The 16,412-nt window shown below is 40.5% G+C and overlaps 1 protein-coding gene across 2 annotated transcripts in view; it reads right to left on the reverse strand.

Annotated features, from left to right (window-relative positions):
• rab40b (RAB40B, member RAS oncogene family) overlaps positions 1-16,412 on the reverse strand; it is a 28,215-nt gene that overhangs the window by 3,355 nt on the left and 8,448 nt on the right. For both annotated transcript variants that reach the window (XM_042396280.1, XM_042396279.1), the window contains 3 exons: positions 5,996-6,056; positions 2,128-2,188; positions 120-197 (listed from right to left, as the gene is read on the reverse strand). In XM_042396280.1, coding sequence (XP_042252214.1) covers positions 120-197; positions 2,128-2,188; positions 5,996-6,056 — 200 coding nt within the window. The remainder of the gene's footprint in view (positions 1-119; positions 198-2,127; positions 2,189-5,995; positions 6,057-16,412) is intronic.

The following is a 16,412-nucleotide window of genomic DNA, read 5'->3' on the forward strand; positions in this document are numbered from 1 at the left end:
TTGAACAATATTAAAGACAAAAAAGAAGAAAACATATTATTACATTCAAGAAACAAAGAGAGCATGTGGATCATACAGGGACTGAATGATTGATTTGACTTGATTGATTGATCACTGACCTCATCTATCTCTTTGATCCATCTGTCGATGCCATCAAAGGACCAGCGGTTGGTGATGTCGTACACTAGAATAACTCCCTGAGGAGCAGACAGAAACAAAAGATAAAGTCAGATCAGAGTGTTTTTATTAGGAAAAGCAAGGGGAAAACACTCCAAAGCCTCATGGGAAGTGTAGTTCTTCTCCCGCAGCGTATTAATTTATGGTTCAACATATGATTGAACTCCAGATGGATGTGTAGGTCATTATCAGACTGCACGCATAGACACTGACGACTGAAGATCAGCTTTCAGCCTCGCTGTGGTGGTGGTGTCACTGTTGCCATGGTGATATCTCCTCTTCTGTACCCACTAATAGCCTGATGAGTGATGACAACAACACAACTTTATTCAATGGAAAGTGGGAATGAAACAAAGAGCTCTGTGGCAGTTTGATGTGTGGGATGGATTCCTTCACACACCTCTCACAGCTCAGCCTGTCTGAGGGTCAGAGCGACGACACAAAGACAAACTCTGAGGAGCTTCAGTCCAAGGAAATAAAGGTACACTATGCAAGATTTTCTTAAAGAGCAATGTATAGACTCATACAACAGTAATCCCTCTAAATCATCACTAATGACCCACTAGAAGTGTATAGCGGCGCATTTATCTGCAGAGACTCTGCCCTCTGCCTGTATTTTCTTATTATTTTGCTCTGTTTGGGATGTTTCTGGGCGCCAACCTTTGGGCAGTGGGTGTGGAGCCCCCAGCCAATAGTAGTGCACAGGGTGTGAGGTCAGGACTGGTAGCATAGCAACCAGGTTACATCACTGTCTCTGTGTCTCTCCTCAGCTCCGCTCTGTCTCTGTGTCATAGATGTATAAAGAGCAGCAGGTCTGTGTGTCTGCTTGAGCGAGGGCAGCGCTGAGCAACACACACGCAGAGCAGAGAGGCCACAGCGGACAGGATGAAGCTCTGCGTTCACACAAAATCCGGTGTTGTAGTGTCACACCTCCGCAGTGTTGTGCGGAGGTGTGGGTGTGGGTGTGTTTATTTGTGCTTTAGAATGTAACCACCATTAAACAATCAGAAAATAACATTTCATTTCCCTGCTTTTTTCTCGCCAGCACCGCTCGCTCTCTTCATTCACTGTCGAGCTCACTCGACCACCGCTGCTCTCTCTTTCTCTCTCTCTCTCTCTCTCTGTCTTGCTCGTTCGTTGAGCCGGGGAGGAGGGGCCAACTTTGAATGCTGTGTGTTTACAAACAGCAACCGACAGATCTTGCGTAGTACACCTTTAAAGCTTCACCTCCAGTAAACACAGAGAACATAAACGGCTCCGACACATTTAAAATAACTGGACAGATGTTTGGTTAAAGCCTGTGAGGAAATATAAGCTGCAAAATCTATTTCTTAGCATTAATGAATATAAAATCAGGCGGCAGCACACTTAAACTCGACTTCTATTTATTTGCCAGCTAGCTACGCTGCTTCCTGTTAGTGTTACAGTCTGTGATATTTCTGTTTTCTACTGTCTCTGTAACTACATGTCAGACTAATCAATCCCTCCAGGAAATTGTAATTTTGCTATTGCAATAATTAACATAAATTCAAGAAATTGCTGCAATAATTTTGAAATCTTGCAATTTTGCTAAATTACTACAACTTTTATGATGAAATAGCCAAAATCAATTGTGATCAACTTGTGATTTGGACCAATTGTCATTTTTTGAACTAACTTACTAATAACTTGCAGCATCACGTTGCACAGGAAGTGATTACATATGACTCTCCACTGGTAGTAGTTTTTTAAAAATCACATTATTTTCCTTTATGTACAATTTTTCCAAATTCCCTCAATTTCACTGCAATAAGAACACATAAAACATCATAAATTGTATCACAATTGCTGCAAAATCAAGCATTTGTGGCTGCAATAATCACAGAAAAACTCCTGGAAGAGCTGACTAACAGGTAGAATACAACACCTGTCCAGAGGTGACCAGTGACAGACTCTCACACAGCAGATTACCTGTGCTCCCCTGGAATAAGATCTGAAAATGGTGCAGAATCGTCCCTGACCAGATGTGTCCCTGAAAACCACACAGAGAAACAGGGTCAGTTTTATGATATCATGGTCAAAGGTCAAGCTATTTCACTCTAATGCTAAAGCTGTAACTTTATTTATATAGCACACAACAACTTTACACAAAACAAACAACGTAAAGTAAGACAAACGAATAAAGTCAGGATAAAGACATCAGACAGGTGCAGGTCTTTGTTCTTTAGATATACAGAGGAGTAAAGCAGTCTGTTCTTTGAAGGCCAAAATATTTGTGCTTTTAAAGGGATAGTTCGGATCTTTTGAAGCAGGGTTTTATGTTTATATATGTTTTTATTTTTGGACTCCACTAGAGAAGCTTTGCACGGTTCACAGTTAAAAGCTCCTTGTTTATCTTATACTGGCCCTTTATGTAGCCCCTCAGTTCAGCCTCCGTCTCTAACAGGCAGTTTTAGAGTTCTCCTGTCTCTTCAAGGCCCGCCTCCTGATGCAGGCCAATCTGTTCTGATTGGCCTGCTTTCAGCCTATCAGAGTTGTGTTAATTTGCTGCCGATACAAACCCAACATTTCCATCTTTACTGCTTCAAATTAAAAGCTTTTAAATGAGTAAATAATGGTATTTATTGTGAAGAATTTATAGGAAATGAAACGTGTTCCTCACTGAATTAGCAGAGCTTCGTTAGCGGCGCTAAAACCAGTCTACAGAACAACATATAGAGATATTTGAAGCTGTTTGTTGATTAGATCAGATAGAAATAATAAAAGGAGGAATAGTACAAGCAGAAACAGCCACAGTGATGATGATGATGTTTGATGAAGAGCTGCAGACGACCAGCACACCTCCAACAGGTAAACTACTTATTTTACTTTGCCCTGCTGTGTAATGGAGTCATAGCTCGTTGTGGAAAAAACAGCATAATGTTAGCGGAGCAGAGCGGTGAACTGGCGCGCTGTGTGTAGAGCAGATGACCAGATAAAGAAATCTGTCACCAGCCGACGTCAACTCGGCCTGAAAGTAGAAAAAACTGATGTAAACCGAGCGTTCAGAGCAGTCTGAAGCCGCTGCTTTTTGCTCACGAGGACGTACGTTTACCTCGTTATCTGACACTGTGCCATGTTTATGACTGAAAATAAGGAAAAGCATGACAGGTCCCCTTTAATCCTTCTGTGCTACAAAAGACTTAAGATGAAGCAAGTCGAGAATAGTTGATCCTGACATGACTTGACTTGTTGGTTTTGACTCGGAGCAGCCAAACCTTCACACTTTGTCTTGAGAATCTGCATTATGAATGTTCCTTTTTAAATTCTTTTATTAAAAAACACACACATTCTATTGCATTGTTTCGTATGAAATGTGTTATATATTGTAAATGAAGTTGTATTTTTATTATTGCTATTTTGTAAGTTTTCATTATGGAACATATCTCTGTACTGTTGAAGTGAATATAAGATGAAGGTAAAACTGCAAAACTGCCACAATCATAATAAAAACCTCTTTGAGTGTGAGTTCTCCATGCTGTCATACTATCCACCCCCTTTTAGAAAACATGGGACTGTATGTTTTTTTTATTACAGAGTGAAAAACAACAGAGGCGTTCTCCAGAGCTGAATACCAGAGCAGTGTTTTGGTTGGCTCACGAGGACGCTGGCTGGCCGCCGGCCTGCTGCTTCTGACCGGGCCAGATAGAAGGCAGCTGCCACTTTGCAAGTCAGGTGGTCCAACAAAACAAGATAGATTCATCGTGAACTGATAGTGAGGGACTCCATCTGTTGTTATCAGCAGGACCGGACTCTCAACACCAGTGTTATTTACAAGAATCAGTATAGAGAGATACAGTAAATGATCCCTAACAGGAGTTATCTGTGTTGTTGTGAAAGTGACGGTGTTCATGAAACTGTAGCATCAAGAAAATACCAATACAGCAATATAAAAATACTCCATTATATACATGAAAAATCCTACTGCAGTAAAAGTACATAAGTATTATGAGCTTGATGTAGTTAAAGTATTGCAGTAAAAGTACATAAGTATTATGAGCTTGATGTAGTTAAAGTATTGCAGTAAAAGTAGTGGTTTGGTCCCTCTGACTGATATATTATTATATATGACATCATTAGATTATTAATAGTGAAGCATCAGTGTTAGAGCAGCATGTTACTGTTGTAGCTGCTGGAGGTGAAGCTAGTTTACACTACTTTATATACAGTTAGCTAGTTTAGTCCAGTGGTTCCCAACCTAGGGGTCGGGCCCCTCCAAAGGGTCAGCAGATAAATCTGAGGGGTGGTGAGATGATTAATGGGAGAGGAAAGAAGAAAAAACAAAGTTCTGATACACAAATCTGTTTTCAGTTTTTGGACTTTTTCTCTAATCTTTGATTTTTGCTGAAATATTGGATCATTTGAACATTTATTGAAATGAAAGCATGTGAGAAGTTTAGAGGGAAAAATCACTATTTGGTGGAGCTGTTAACAACTCATAGACATGTGAAATGTGACCCCGACTACACACTGCTTTTTGTAAGACGTCAAAAGACAAAAAGGTTGGAAACCACTGGTTTCATCTTTAACAATGTGTTGTATTTTAAAAGCTTGTTATATTATCCATTGTGTCAAATCTTCATCTGAAAAGTAACTAAAGCTGTCAAATAAATGTAGTGGAGTAGAAAGTACAATATTTCCCTCTGAAATGTAGAAAGTAGCATCACATGGAAATACTCAAGTAAAGTACAAGTACCTCAGTATTGTTCTTAAGTACAGTACTTGAGTAAATGTACTTGTTACCACCGCTGGATGAATTTACTCAAAGTGTGTGCAGCCAGAGGAGGAAGAGGGTGTTATTAACACACACACACACACTCAGAGACACACAACAGAGCTAAAGCGTCTCATCCGCTTAAACATCAAACAAAGTTTCAGATTAATAATTTAATATTGACTCGGCTAAAAGCAAAACCGCTCTAAAAATACCTCTGAGAGGCCCGGGAGTTTAGAGCTGCAGCTGAGTGTGTTTGCAGAGCTTTAAGTGCATCATAATCCCACCCACAGCTTACTTCTCTGAGTGAACCGGTGCCTCTTTTAAAACATGGACGTCCATATGTTGTACATGCTTTCATGTAGCAAACATTGATCCTCAACCTTTTCTAAGGAAAGATAATATAAGCTGAGGTCTACTGTTCAGAAATACAGATCATATTGTGTCAACATCCTCAGCTGTGAATTACATCCTTTTTCTGTTGCCGTGCCAACAATCTATCAGCTTTATCTCCTAATTAAAATTTAAAAGTCTTGGAACTTGATTCAACAATTGGGACTTGGTGACATCACGCCAGTAAATGGTTTTTGCCTCTCAGGCCATATAAAGGCTGCACTAACCGTCTGATTGGTGGAGGTTGTCGGAACCTGCAGACACTACTCAGGGCTGAAAAATGTAGTGTCTTGTTCAAATGTTATTTTTTTAACCCTGTGAGCAGCACAAACTAAAGTCTAGAAGCAGAAATCTTCACATAAAAACCAAAACTATGAGTGGAGACTAAAAGACTGATAGTTTAGTGCAGAAACCAACAAAAAGAGATACAAGACTCCGGATGAAAGAAGGAGTTTAGAGACTCAGCCAGCTGCTGCCAACACATCTGCCAGAGGCTGTGTCACCTGAAAAAGCCTTTTATCAAGTCAAAGCAGCCTCACATGCTTCCTGTTTATTTTTGGTCCAAAACTCTCTGCTGACTGAGTTACACCAAAACCTTTTTAACACAATCAGCCTTTCTGCCGCTGATCACATGACCTCAGAGAGCGTGACGAGGGAAACGGAGATGACGGCTGGGTGAGATGTGTCTCGTACCAGAGCTGCAGCTTGACTCGTCTCCCGTCCAGGAGGATGGTGGTCGTCTTGTAGTCGATTCCTGAAACCAAACAAATAATAAACTCATGATCAATAAAGTGAAGAAGAGGAAGAGGAAGGTTACTGTTATCTCTGGAGCACATAAAAACATTACAAAGGAAATGCAGCATAAACATTAAAGGCAATTAAAAAGTTTTAAATTTAAGTAGCAAGATTAGAGTTGCAACTAACGATTATCTTTCATTATCGATTAATCTGTTGTGATCAGTTTACTGTCACAGAGACTAAAGAAACCGGAAAATATTCACATTTAAGAAGCTGAACCAGTTGAACTCAAAACACTTAATCAATTATCAAAATAGTCGGTAACTCATCGATTAATTGTTGCAGCTCCACAAAAATGTAAAAAAACAAAGAACTGAAGACTTGTTTTCTGTGAAGACATCAGAACGTCTCCTGGATGTTTGTCTTGACTGTGCAGTTATTTGATCAAAATTGACAAAAAGAAGAAATTTGTTTATTGCAGTCGTATTCTCCTCACTATAGCTCCTTAAGACACTATTATATCTGCAAGTTATGATTAAAAAAACCTTTCAAACTACGATTTTGATATGAAAACAACTGTGACTGTTCTTCAAAGCGTGCAGGAGAAACTACGGTGGCCACGAAACTCATGACAAACGCAAAAGGTCCTCTCTAGAGCCAGTGTTTGGTTTGTCTGTTCTGGGCTACCGTAGAAACATGGCGGTGCAACATGGCGGTGCCTCTGTAGATATAAAGGCTCATTCTAATGATTCTTATTTTCAGGTGATTATACGCTAATTAAAACATACTTATGAAGATTATATTCCATTTCTGCCAAGTCTGCTCCGCTAGACGCCGCTAAATTCTACACATTTACACCTTTAAGTCAAAATGTCAAAATGTCAAAATTACAGTAAGAAAGTCTCTAAAACTTTAAATAATCTTAATGTCTAAACTGGACTTGAACAACTGGAGGAGATGGACTCAGTTTGTAACTCAGACACACTTTTTTTACTCAGAATTGAATCGTTGTGAAAGCACTTGTGTTCGTTTTTTGTTTTGTTTATGTCCTGTTTGTGTGTGCGCCATCTGTGGATGAGTCACGGCCGCTGGGTGAGATCCAGAGCAGATTTCATCATCTGTCGTCTCCTCCCTCCTCCGCTCTGATTGGACTTAAATTCCTCATGTTGACATACTCAAAAGCACGGTGCATCATGGGTAAGATGAAAACGAGACAGAGGAGGTGAGGAAATTAAAAAATAGAGGAAAAAAAGGAAAGAAAGGAGAAGTGCGAAGGAAAAGAGGAGAGATTATTGCCTCTTTTTCTTTCATACTCCTCCTTTATATACAAACAATATACAAATATTCAAACCAACTAACAGTCAAAAAGCCACAGAAGAAGACTGAAATTTGGAGCAAAAACAGCACATTCCTGTAAGTAAATTCCCTAAATCCTAAATAAATCCACCTGCCTTGAACTTCAATTATTTTTTTGTGTGGAAACGCTGGAAATATCACACAAAAAAAAGTGTTTCCTGTTTCCTTTTATCTGTGTGGAAAAATCAAATGTAAACAGACTGAATGAATGAATGAATGAAGAGCTGAAAACATCAGATCTGTGTGGAGCGATGATGAGGAGACTGTAACCTTCCTCACATCAATACATGAAACTAACAAAAAACGTCATATTTCCATCATGTTTTCCATCGTTGGAGCTTTGACTGTCGCTCTTTTAATGACGTCATCCTTGTCGTGTCTTCTTCTTCTTCTGGAGGATTCGTTTATCTGCTGATATTCACACAACTGGAGAAAATTCTGTGAAAATTTGGATTACATTTGGATGTAAACTTGACTGATAACTAGGGATGCACGATGTTGGATTTTTTGCTGATATCCAATATGCCGATATTTCCAACTCATTGTGGCCGATGTCGATGTCGATATATGCACATATTTTTTCCAGCTGGCTGAGGAGACTATTATGCATGCAAGCATAGATTGTACTAAGTATGATCAAGAAAGACAATATATGAAGGAAGAACTGAGGAAGACTGGATTCAGGAGCTCAGCATTAAAACTTTAATGAACCTGCCAAGTGGGAGCAGCAGTAGAGTTTTCATTGAGTTTATTAGACAGACAGGATTAATGTGCAGGATTTAATCTCTGGTCCACACTCTGGACCAGAAGGTGGCGCTAATGCACCTGATACGCTGGTTGCCAACCGCCGTTATAAACCAAAAAGAAGAAGATGAAGTTTATTTTTTAAACAGAGTGGTACATCCTGTCAGCTGAGGTGTTTCCTATCTGTGCAGCCGAACTTAGTAGCTCCTTAACGGACTTTTCTCTGACGGTCCCGGTGTTTCCTCCGCAGGCTCCACTTAACCTGAATAACAAACCGGGGCTCGGTGGTCCAGTTGGATCCACATGGAGAGCGGCGCTAACGTTAGCTGGGAGGCTAGCGGAGCGTTAGCCGCAGCATGGCCAGAGGGAAGCACAGCCAGCTAGCCTCTGCTAGCCTCCCAGCTAATGTTAGCCCCGGCTCTTTATGTGGAGCACCGAGCCCTGGTTTGTTATTCAGGTTAAAGTGGGAAGAAGCAGCGGGTCTGACGGGCAGCTGAGTGAAGTGGAGCCTGCGGAGGAAGCACCGGGACTGTCAGGGTGAAACAGTCCATTGAGGGAAGCGCAGTCAGGCGGCGGAGGAGATGGCGACATATCGGCCTCTCATAATCGGCAGAATTCGCTAGAATTTGCCGATGCCGATATTTCATTTTAGAGCTTTTATCAGCCGATACCGATAACGTGCCGATAATATCGTGCATCCCTACTAATAATACACCAAATATATCAAAAATAAAAAAGCTTTAAAAGTGTATTTCACCAGCACATACAGTACCAGTCAAAAGTTTGGACACACTTGCTCATCCATGTCTTAAAGTAATGATGGACGTCGTTTCTCTTTAATTAGCTGAGCAGTCGCTGCGTACCAACGTCGCCTCGGCACGACACAACTGATGCTTTCAAACGCATTCAAAATAAATTCCACCAATTAAGTGTTGACGAGGCTCACCTGTTAACTGAAAACCATCCAGGTGGTTCAGATTTTACCAACAAAACTGTCATCAAGACAAACAGTGTTGAGGAATCTAAAATTTTAAACATATTTTGGTTTGTTGACACTTTTTTGTTTACTACACGATTCCATATGTGTTATTTTATAGTTCTGACGTCTTCAGTTTTGTTCTATAACGTAAAAATATGATGCTGTTGCAGATAAACTCACCAAAAACCCTTAAAAAATATCAGCTTGGCTTGATGCTAAACACTAAGAAAACAAAGTCTCCATTAAAAAGCAACAGAAACCTTTGAATGTTGGAATTAAAGATGAGCTCATTGAACTAACAGAGGAAATATTTAGGGATATTTTTAGATTCTCAGTTCAATTTCAAAGGTCAAAGAGATTTGTGAAACGATTAAGGCCAACCTCAGCTGTTTTAAGATGATAAGAAACTGCTTGACATTTGACTGTGCTGCTGCTAAATTCAGTGTTATTCTCACATCTGTCCTGTGGTTTAACTAACTGGTCCCAGGCCAACCAGTCAGTAATCAAATCCAGAGAGTCTTTACAATCAGGCCTTGGGAATCTTGGACAAATAATCTACTATCATTGCTGCATTTTAACTAAATATGACTAATATATTTCATTATGTAAAGCTTGTGTTTAAATGTTTAAATATTTGCTCTTCAGCCTTTCTGCAAATACAAAAAGAGACTAAAGAGCTGCAGCAGATCCACCGGAGCAGCAACTGCACCTGATCGCTTGAAATCTGCTGCAAACTTCCAAACTTTCAAGGCAGCAACCAAATCCTGGTTAATTCAGCAACAAACCTGTACTCACGTCTAGTTTTCTGTAGCTATGTTACTACTGAACATGTGTTTTATTGTATCTCGCTGTACTCAGTCTGCCTTCTTTTTACCTCACTGTTTTAATCTCTTATTTTCACAAAAGCCCTTCTAGGAACGAGTGTTGCAAATTAGCACAGATACCTGCATCGGATAGCTGTTGTCAACATCAAATAAACCATAAATAATAAATATAGAAATACCCTTAAAAATGAGTAGGTGGTTCCAAACTTTTGACTACATACACGTGTCATATTAATGCTTATTCTTAATTATATTATAAGCTATCCCTACACTGGTTTAAAGAGGGATTAGAACCAGCAGCCTCTCAGCCTCCATCCCCACTGTTTCCTCTGACAGAAGATTAAGAAAAGTCTCATCACCGCTGGAGGCTTCCAACCAAGACGGCCGAGGATTTATTTACTAAGAATTTCAAAGATTTGTACCAACGCCTGCCATCTTTACACACACACACACATATACACACATATACACACACATACACACACATACAGAGGTCAAAACCAGTTATTCAAAACATCCTCTGCATGGCCGTCCTGTTTCTGTGGGCGTCAACTCTTATTCTCAGCTAACCGACCTCTGTCTCACACACTTGATTAGCTGTTAACATCAGGCTGCTGTCACACGAGTTCCCGGCGGGAACAAAAGCAGCGTCTCTTTTATAACAGTAATTATCAGGAGCTGTCTGCAAGTAACCACACTCTGCTGTGACGCCTCGACAATGGCTGCCAAGTGCACACACACACACACACACACACACACACACACACACACACACACAGGGTTACATATGTTATGTAAATGCTCTTGACTGCTCGTTGCTTCGTCATGCAGAAGAGCTCAGAGGGACTATTAAACACGAGTAACACGGGGGAGAGATGCTGCCTAAAGGCCCCACTGCCATCACCCCTCGTTTACCTGGTTAAACCAATAAAATCTGCTTTTTCAACTAAAGGTGACGGCTGAGTCACACCAGAAAGTGGCACAGAGGGGTTCATCTGCATGTCGTCGTGAAATAGGCGGCGGCGGCGGCGGTGTGATCTCGGTGAAGTAGAGGATATTTCCAGGGCTGGTTGACAAACGACTCATGAACGGGGATTCTTTAGGGGTCCCCAGAAGTCAGGTGCTTTCCTCCATTTAGGGCAAACTCCCAGAAACCAATTTGACATAAAATGTTAAGATAAGATGAAAAATAAGCTGAGAGGAAGAGACCGAGAGACTTCAGGTGTATTAGAGCAAAGAGAGGAGGTAGATCTGAGAGAACAAGATGTGATATAATATATGAGTTATTCTGGGAGAAATGCAACACACCAGTACAACCTACACACATACACACACACACACACACACACTCTCTCTCTCTCTGTCTCTCTCTCTGTCTCTCGTTCTCTCTCTGACATGCATGATACATGAAGCATCTTGGGAAAGTGCTGTTGCATAAGAGGTTGGAACAGTGAGGGTTTGTTGACAGATGTCAAAACAGTGAAGCAGTGCAGACTGTAGCAGCCTTGTCCGTCATTTCTATCAGTAATAAATATTAACATTGTACTGATCAAGTTATGTGCTGAGATTTGGGAAGACGGAGAAATTGGTGTTATGGGGCAAGTGCTTTAGGTTTTTAGCTATGTTAGCATAGCGACATGGCTACATGTCGGTCAGTCCACCACGTTGGTCCAGACTGAAATATCACAACAACTACTGGATGAATTGTGACATTCATGCTTCCCAGAGAAGATGAATCCTACTGACTTTGAAATTTGGTTCACATTCTCCAGAGGATGAATTATAAAACCTTTGAACTCTTGACCTTTCATCTGGCACCATTATCTAGTCAAAATCAGCATGTTATTGTTATTGTGAGCATGTTAGCTTGCTGATGCATGGCTTTAGACTCACTAGTTTGACTGCTGGACCATTTTTGTTTATTCACCCCAAACAGCCATTGTGTCAACGGTATAGTAGCTAAGCTAGTTAGCAAAAGATGCCCATAACCCCCCAGGAACAGCGACGGGCTCTGAAGCCTATTTGACATAGTGGCCAAACCGTGTGATTACAACTTCCTGTCTGTCACATGATTCACTGTGGTCCAAAAAGCCTTTTCTCCCCAAACACAGTCACTGGAAAAGGAGCGGCTGTAAAACGCTGAATAAATGTTTCTGAGCAAAATGATTCATTTTATTATCAGAATTTGATCCGATAACATTTGTTAAGTTGAGAAGAGCTGCACGATTAAATTATTTCATCTCCATTCAAGTGAACGAGGAGCCAACTGGAAGTCAGCGGAAGTCTCTACTGAGCATGCTCTACGGGCCCAAAAATCAGGAAGCATGAGCAACATCTGGATAATTTCTTTACAACCAGAAGACAATTTTTTTGGCTTAATGTGCCATTGAAAACCTTTGATAGGAATGAACAGGGTGCCATCTGTAAGTCTGGTATCCAGTTCTTATAATCCATCCATACCGACTGTGTTTCTGTGTGCTTGTGTTCAGTTCAGCCTCTGACTGACCTGAGAACTCAGCAGAAACTCACAGTTCTTTCTGTTATTTCCCTCCAGTCTCTCTCATTACTCCTCTAGTTTCTCTACGTTTATGATGGCATCAATTCACGTATCAATACAAACCAACCCAGGTGAATTAGCGGCTTCATTGACTTTCTTTCTGTCTCGACACACCTGTAGTCTTTGTTAAATGTTGTCCTGACGGTCACTGTTTGCAGTTCAAATGGTTCAAAAATGAATTTGAGACACTTGAGACATTGTGTCATTGTAGTTAAATGTCTTTTTATAATGTTTTGTGTTTCTTTTACATTTTGTCTTGATGTCTTTTATGTTTCATGTTAAGCATAAATTGCCTTGTTGAGATGTGCAACACAAATAAACTTGCCTTGCCTGAAATGTTGTGGACAAAAAGTAGAGAATCATTAATATCAGAACCTCGGTGCAACTCTTTCACATCTGTTGTTAGAACTCAGTTATATGTATGAGAACTAACGAGATCCTTTGAGCTAAACAGAAAGAACTGAGCTGTCTAGCATCGTGTTCAGCTGTCCCTCAAATAACCTTGTATTTGTCTTCTTTATTATCCTCGCTCCGGGGTTTTGCTGCTGTCACTCTGTCCATCTGTCACCTCTCCACCATCCGCCGCCACCTTTCCTCACCTCATGTCTCTCTCCAACAGGCTTCCTGCTTTCAGTATTTGAGCTCCTTTTAAAGGACCAGTATGTAGGATTTAGGGGGATTTACTGGCAGAAATGGAATATAATTAGTTTTAATTAGTTTATAATCACCAGAAACTAAAAACTGTTGTGTTTTTGTTACCTTAGAATGAACCCGCCATGTTTCTCCTACATGATTGAAAGGGGAGGAGGTTCACTGCTTCACTGCTAGACGCCACTAATTCTACACACTGGTCCTTTAAAATCATTTGTCTGACTTTTTATTCTTTTCACTTCTTCACCACACAGTAATTAAATCACATCTGATGTCTAACAATTATATATTTGCACAGAAAACATCAAACCAAAAGCAATTTCAGACTCTTGCTAGAAATTACGCTGTTCTGTGATGTCGTCCAAACACCAAACTGAAATGTTTGACTCCTCTCTCTCTCTCTCTCTCTCTGTGTTTTTCATGTGTTAGCCAAGGTCATCATCTGTATGAGTGAGATCACACATCCAGAGGAGTGAGTCAGCCTCTCCTGGCAACACCAACAGCATCTCCACTTTCTTCATCATTATACCCCCACCGAGCTGCTCTCAGCGTGATCGAACACAAACACACAAACACACACGAAATCACCACAACACCACACCCACTACACGTTTATCAAGTCTTCCCGAGGCTCGACTCTCGAAGCTTCGGCAGTTTACTGGCGGTTCTGTTGAGAAACTGGAAGAGTAGAGTGTTGTAGTAAAATTACACAACACCTGAAAAAATGTTATGAAAGAGCTGCTCATGGACAGTGGTGGAAAAATAACTGAGTACATTTATTCAAGTACAGTTTTGAGGTACTTGTACTTTACTTGAGTATTTCCATGTGATGCTACTTTCTACATCTAAGAGGGAAATATTGTACTTTCTACTCCACTACATTTATTTGACAGCTTTAGTTACTTTTCAGATGAAGATTTGACACAATGGATAATATAACAAGCTTTTAAAATACAACACATTGTTAAAGATGAAACCAGTGGTTTCCAACCTTTTTGTCTTTTGACGTCTTACAAAAAGCAGTGTGTAGTCGGGGTCACATTTCACATGTCTATGAGTTGTTAACAGCTCCACCAAATAGTGATTTTTCCCTCTAAACTTCTCACATGCTTTCATTTCAATAAATGTTCAAATGATCCAATATTTCAGCAAAAATCAAAGATTAGAGAAAAAGTCCAAAAACTGAAAACAGATTTGTGTATCAGAACTTTGTTTTTTCTTCTTTCCTATCCCATTAATTATCTCACCACCCCTCAGATTTATCTGCTGACCATTTGGAGGGGCCCGACCCCTAGGTTGGGAACCACTGGACCAAACTAGCTAACTGTATATAAAGTAGTGTAAACTAGCTCCACCTCCAGCAGCTACAACAGTAACATGCTGCTCTAACACTGATGCTTCACTATTAATAATCTAATGATGTCATATATAATAATATATCAGTCAGAGGGACCAAACCACTACTTTTACTGCAATACTTTAACTACATCAAGCTCATAATACTTATGTACTTTTACTGCAATACTTTAACTACATCAAGCTCATAATACTTATGTACTTTTACTGCAATACTTTAACTACATCAAGCTCATAATACTTATGTACTTTTACTGTAGGAGGATTTTTCATGCAGGACTTTTACATGTAATGGAGTATTTTTATATTGCTGTATTGGTACTTTTACTGCACCTCTGGTCATAAATGTGGAAAAACAAATTGTAAACAAGCATTTGGCTTTTCTTTGTTTGCCTCATTTGTGAGTAATTATCAACAGCCCGTCGAATATATAAAATAAACTGCGAGGGTGTTTGTGTGCATTTTTGTGAGCTTGCGTCTCCGAGATGTAATCAAGGCTTCCCCATGTGGTTTTGGCCACCACATGCAGCCTGTAATAGCAGCTCTTTGCCGGGATGCCTGCAGCCTCCATGGCGTTGATTGTTCTAGCAGTCAACCCGCATTTTCACCGCAAAACTCCTTGGCAGAGAGACAGCGAACCACAGCTATGTCTCCGTCTCCTGTCATAACTCCTGTTGAGGGAGATGACCCAGAAACAGCAGACATCAAGGCTTCGCCGCTATAGTTTTCCATCAGCTGAGCCAAACTGCCTGATGTGGGGGAAACCGAGTTGTCAGTGACTGGTGAGGAAACTGTCTTCCATCCTCAGAAAACCCAACAAGTATCTTACATCGGCCCAGTGAGTCATATTCCCCTCGACTGATACATCAAACACAACACAAACGACTCATCACAGATATATCTCACATCTCCTCCGCAGTTCAGGCAAGTTCAGCGCTTTGTTAGATCTCAGGAGCGCTTTGTTCTAGAAATGATTGTCGTGTTCGTAACAAAGCTGAGAAGCTTGCTAACTGTAGCTCACTAGGTCAGTCTTCAATAACTCTTTATTAAAGGACACATATTCTGCACATTTCCAGCTCTATATTTATATTCTGGGGCTCTACTGGAATATCTTTGCATGATTTTCAGTTAAAAAATTTATCTTCTACTGGTCCTTTATGCAGCCCCTCAGTTCAGCCTCTGTCTGAAACAGGCCGTTTTAGCTCCTGTCTCTTTAAGGCCCGCCTCCTGATGAACCCACTCTGTTCTGATTGGTCAGCTTCAGGAAGCTTCCTCCGGCTCCGGAGGCTACGTAAACAAACTATAGTAGCAGGATTTCACTTCTTTTTCTCCTTCTTTACTCCAAATGTCAACTTCTTAAATCCATCCGTACATGTTGGAGCTGAACAACACATGGAAACACCTTAGCAACCACCTTAGCAACCATGGCTACAGAACAGCCGTTTATGAGCATGTGTGAAGAGCCGACATCAGGTCGTCAGCAAGTTAGAAAAAAACGTCTGAAATGAAGCATTCAGCGCAGGTTGAAGCCCTGACTTTTGACTTGCAGGCAGCATTTCTACACACGTTCACCTCAAGTTTTGGACCTTTGACCATGTTTAACATCTGACATCAGAACAGGAAATAAATACCTGAAAACCACTAAAAGCAGAATATGTCCCCTTTTAAGGAGGAGTTTGACATTTTGGGAAATACTCTTTCTTGCTGAGAGTGCGATGAGAAGATGTTAGCCTAGCTTAGCATAAAGACTGCGAGCAGGGGAAAACCGTTAGTGTGTCTGTAGTAAAGTTAAAAATACAACTACTATAACACATCTTAAGCTCACTGATTTATAATCTGAGTCTCATTTGTTTGATCTGTACACAAACAGAAATGTAAAAACTACAGTTTGTGGTTTTAGAGGAA

Source organism: Thunnus maccoyii, chromosome 20, assembly GCF_910596095.1.
Source record: "Thunnus maccoyii chromosome 20, fThuMac1.1, whole genome shotgun sequence".
Lineage (NCBI taxonomy): Eukaryota > Metazoa > Chordata > Actinopteri > Scombriformes > Scombridae > Thunnus > Thunnus maccoyii.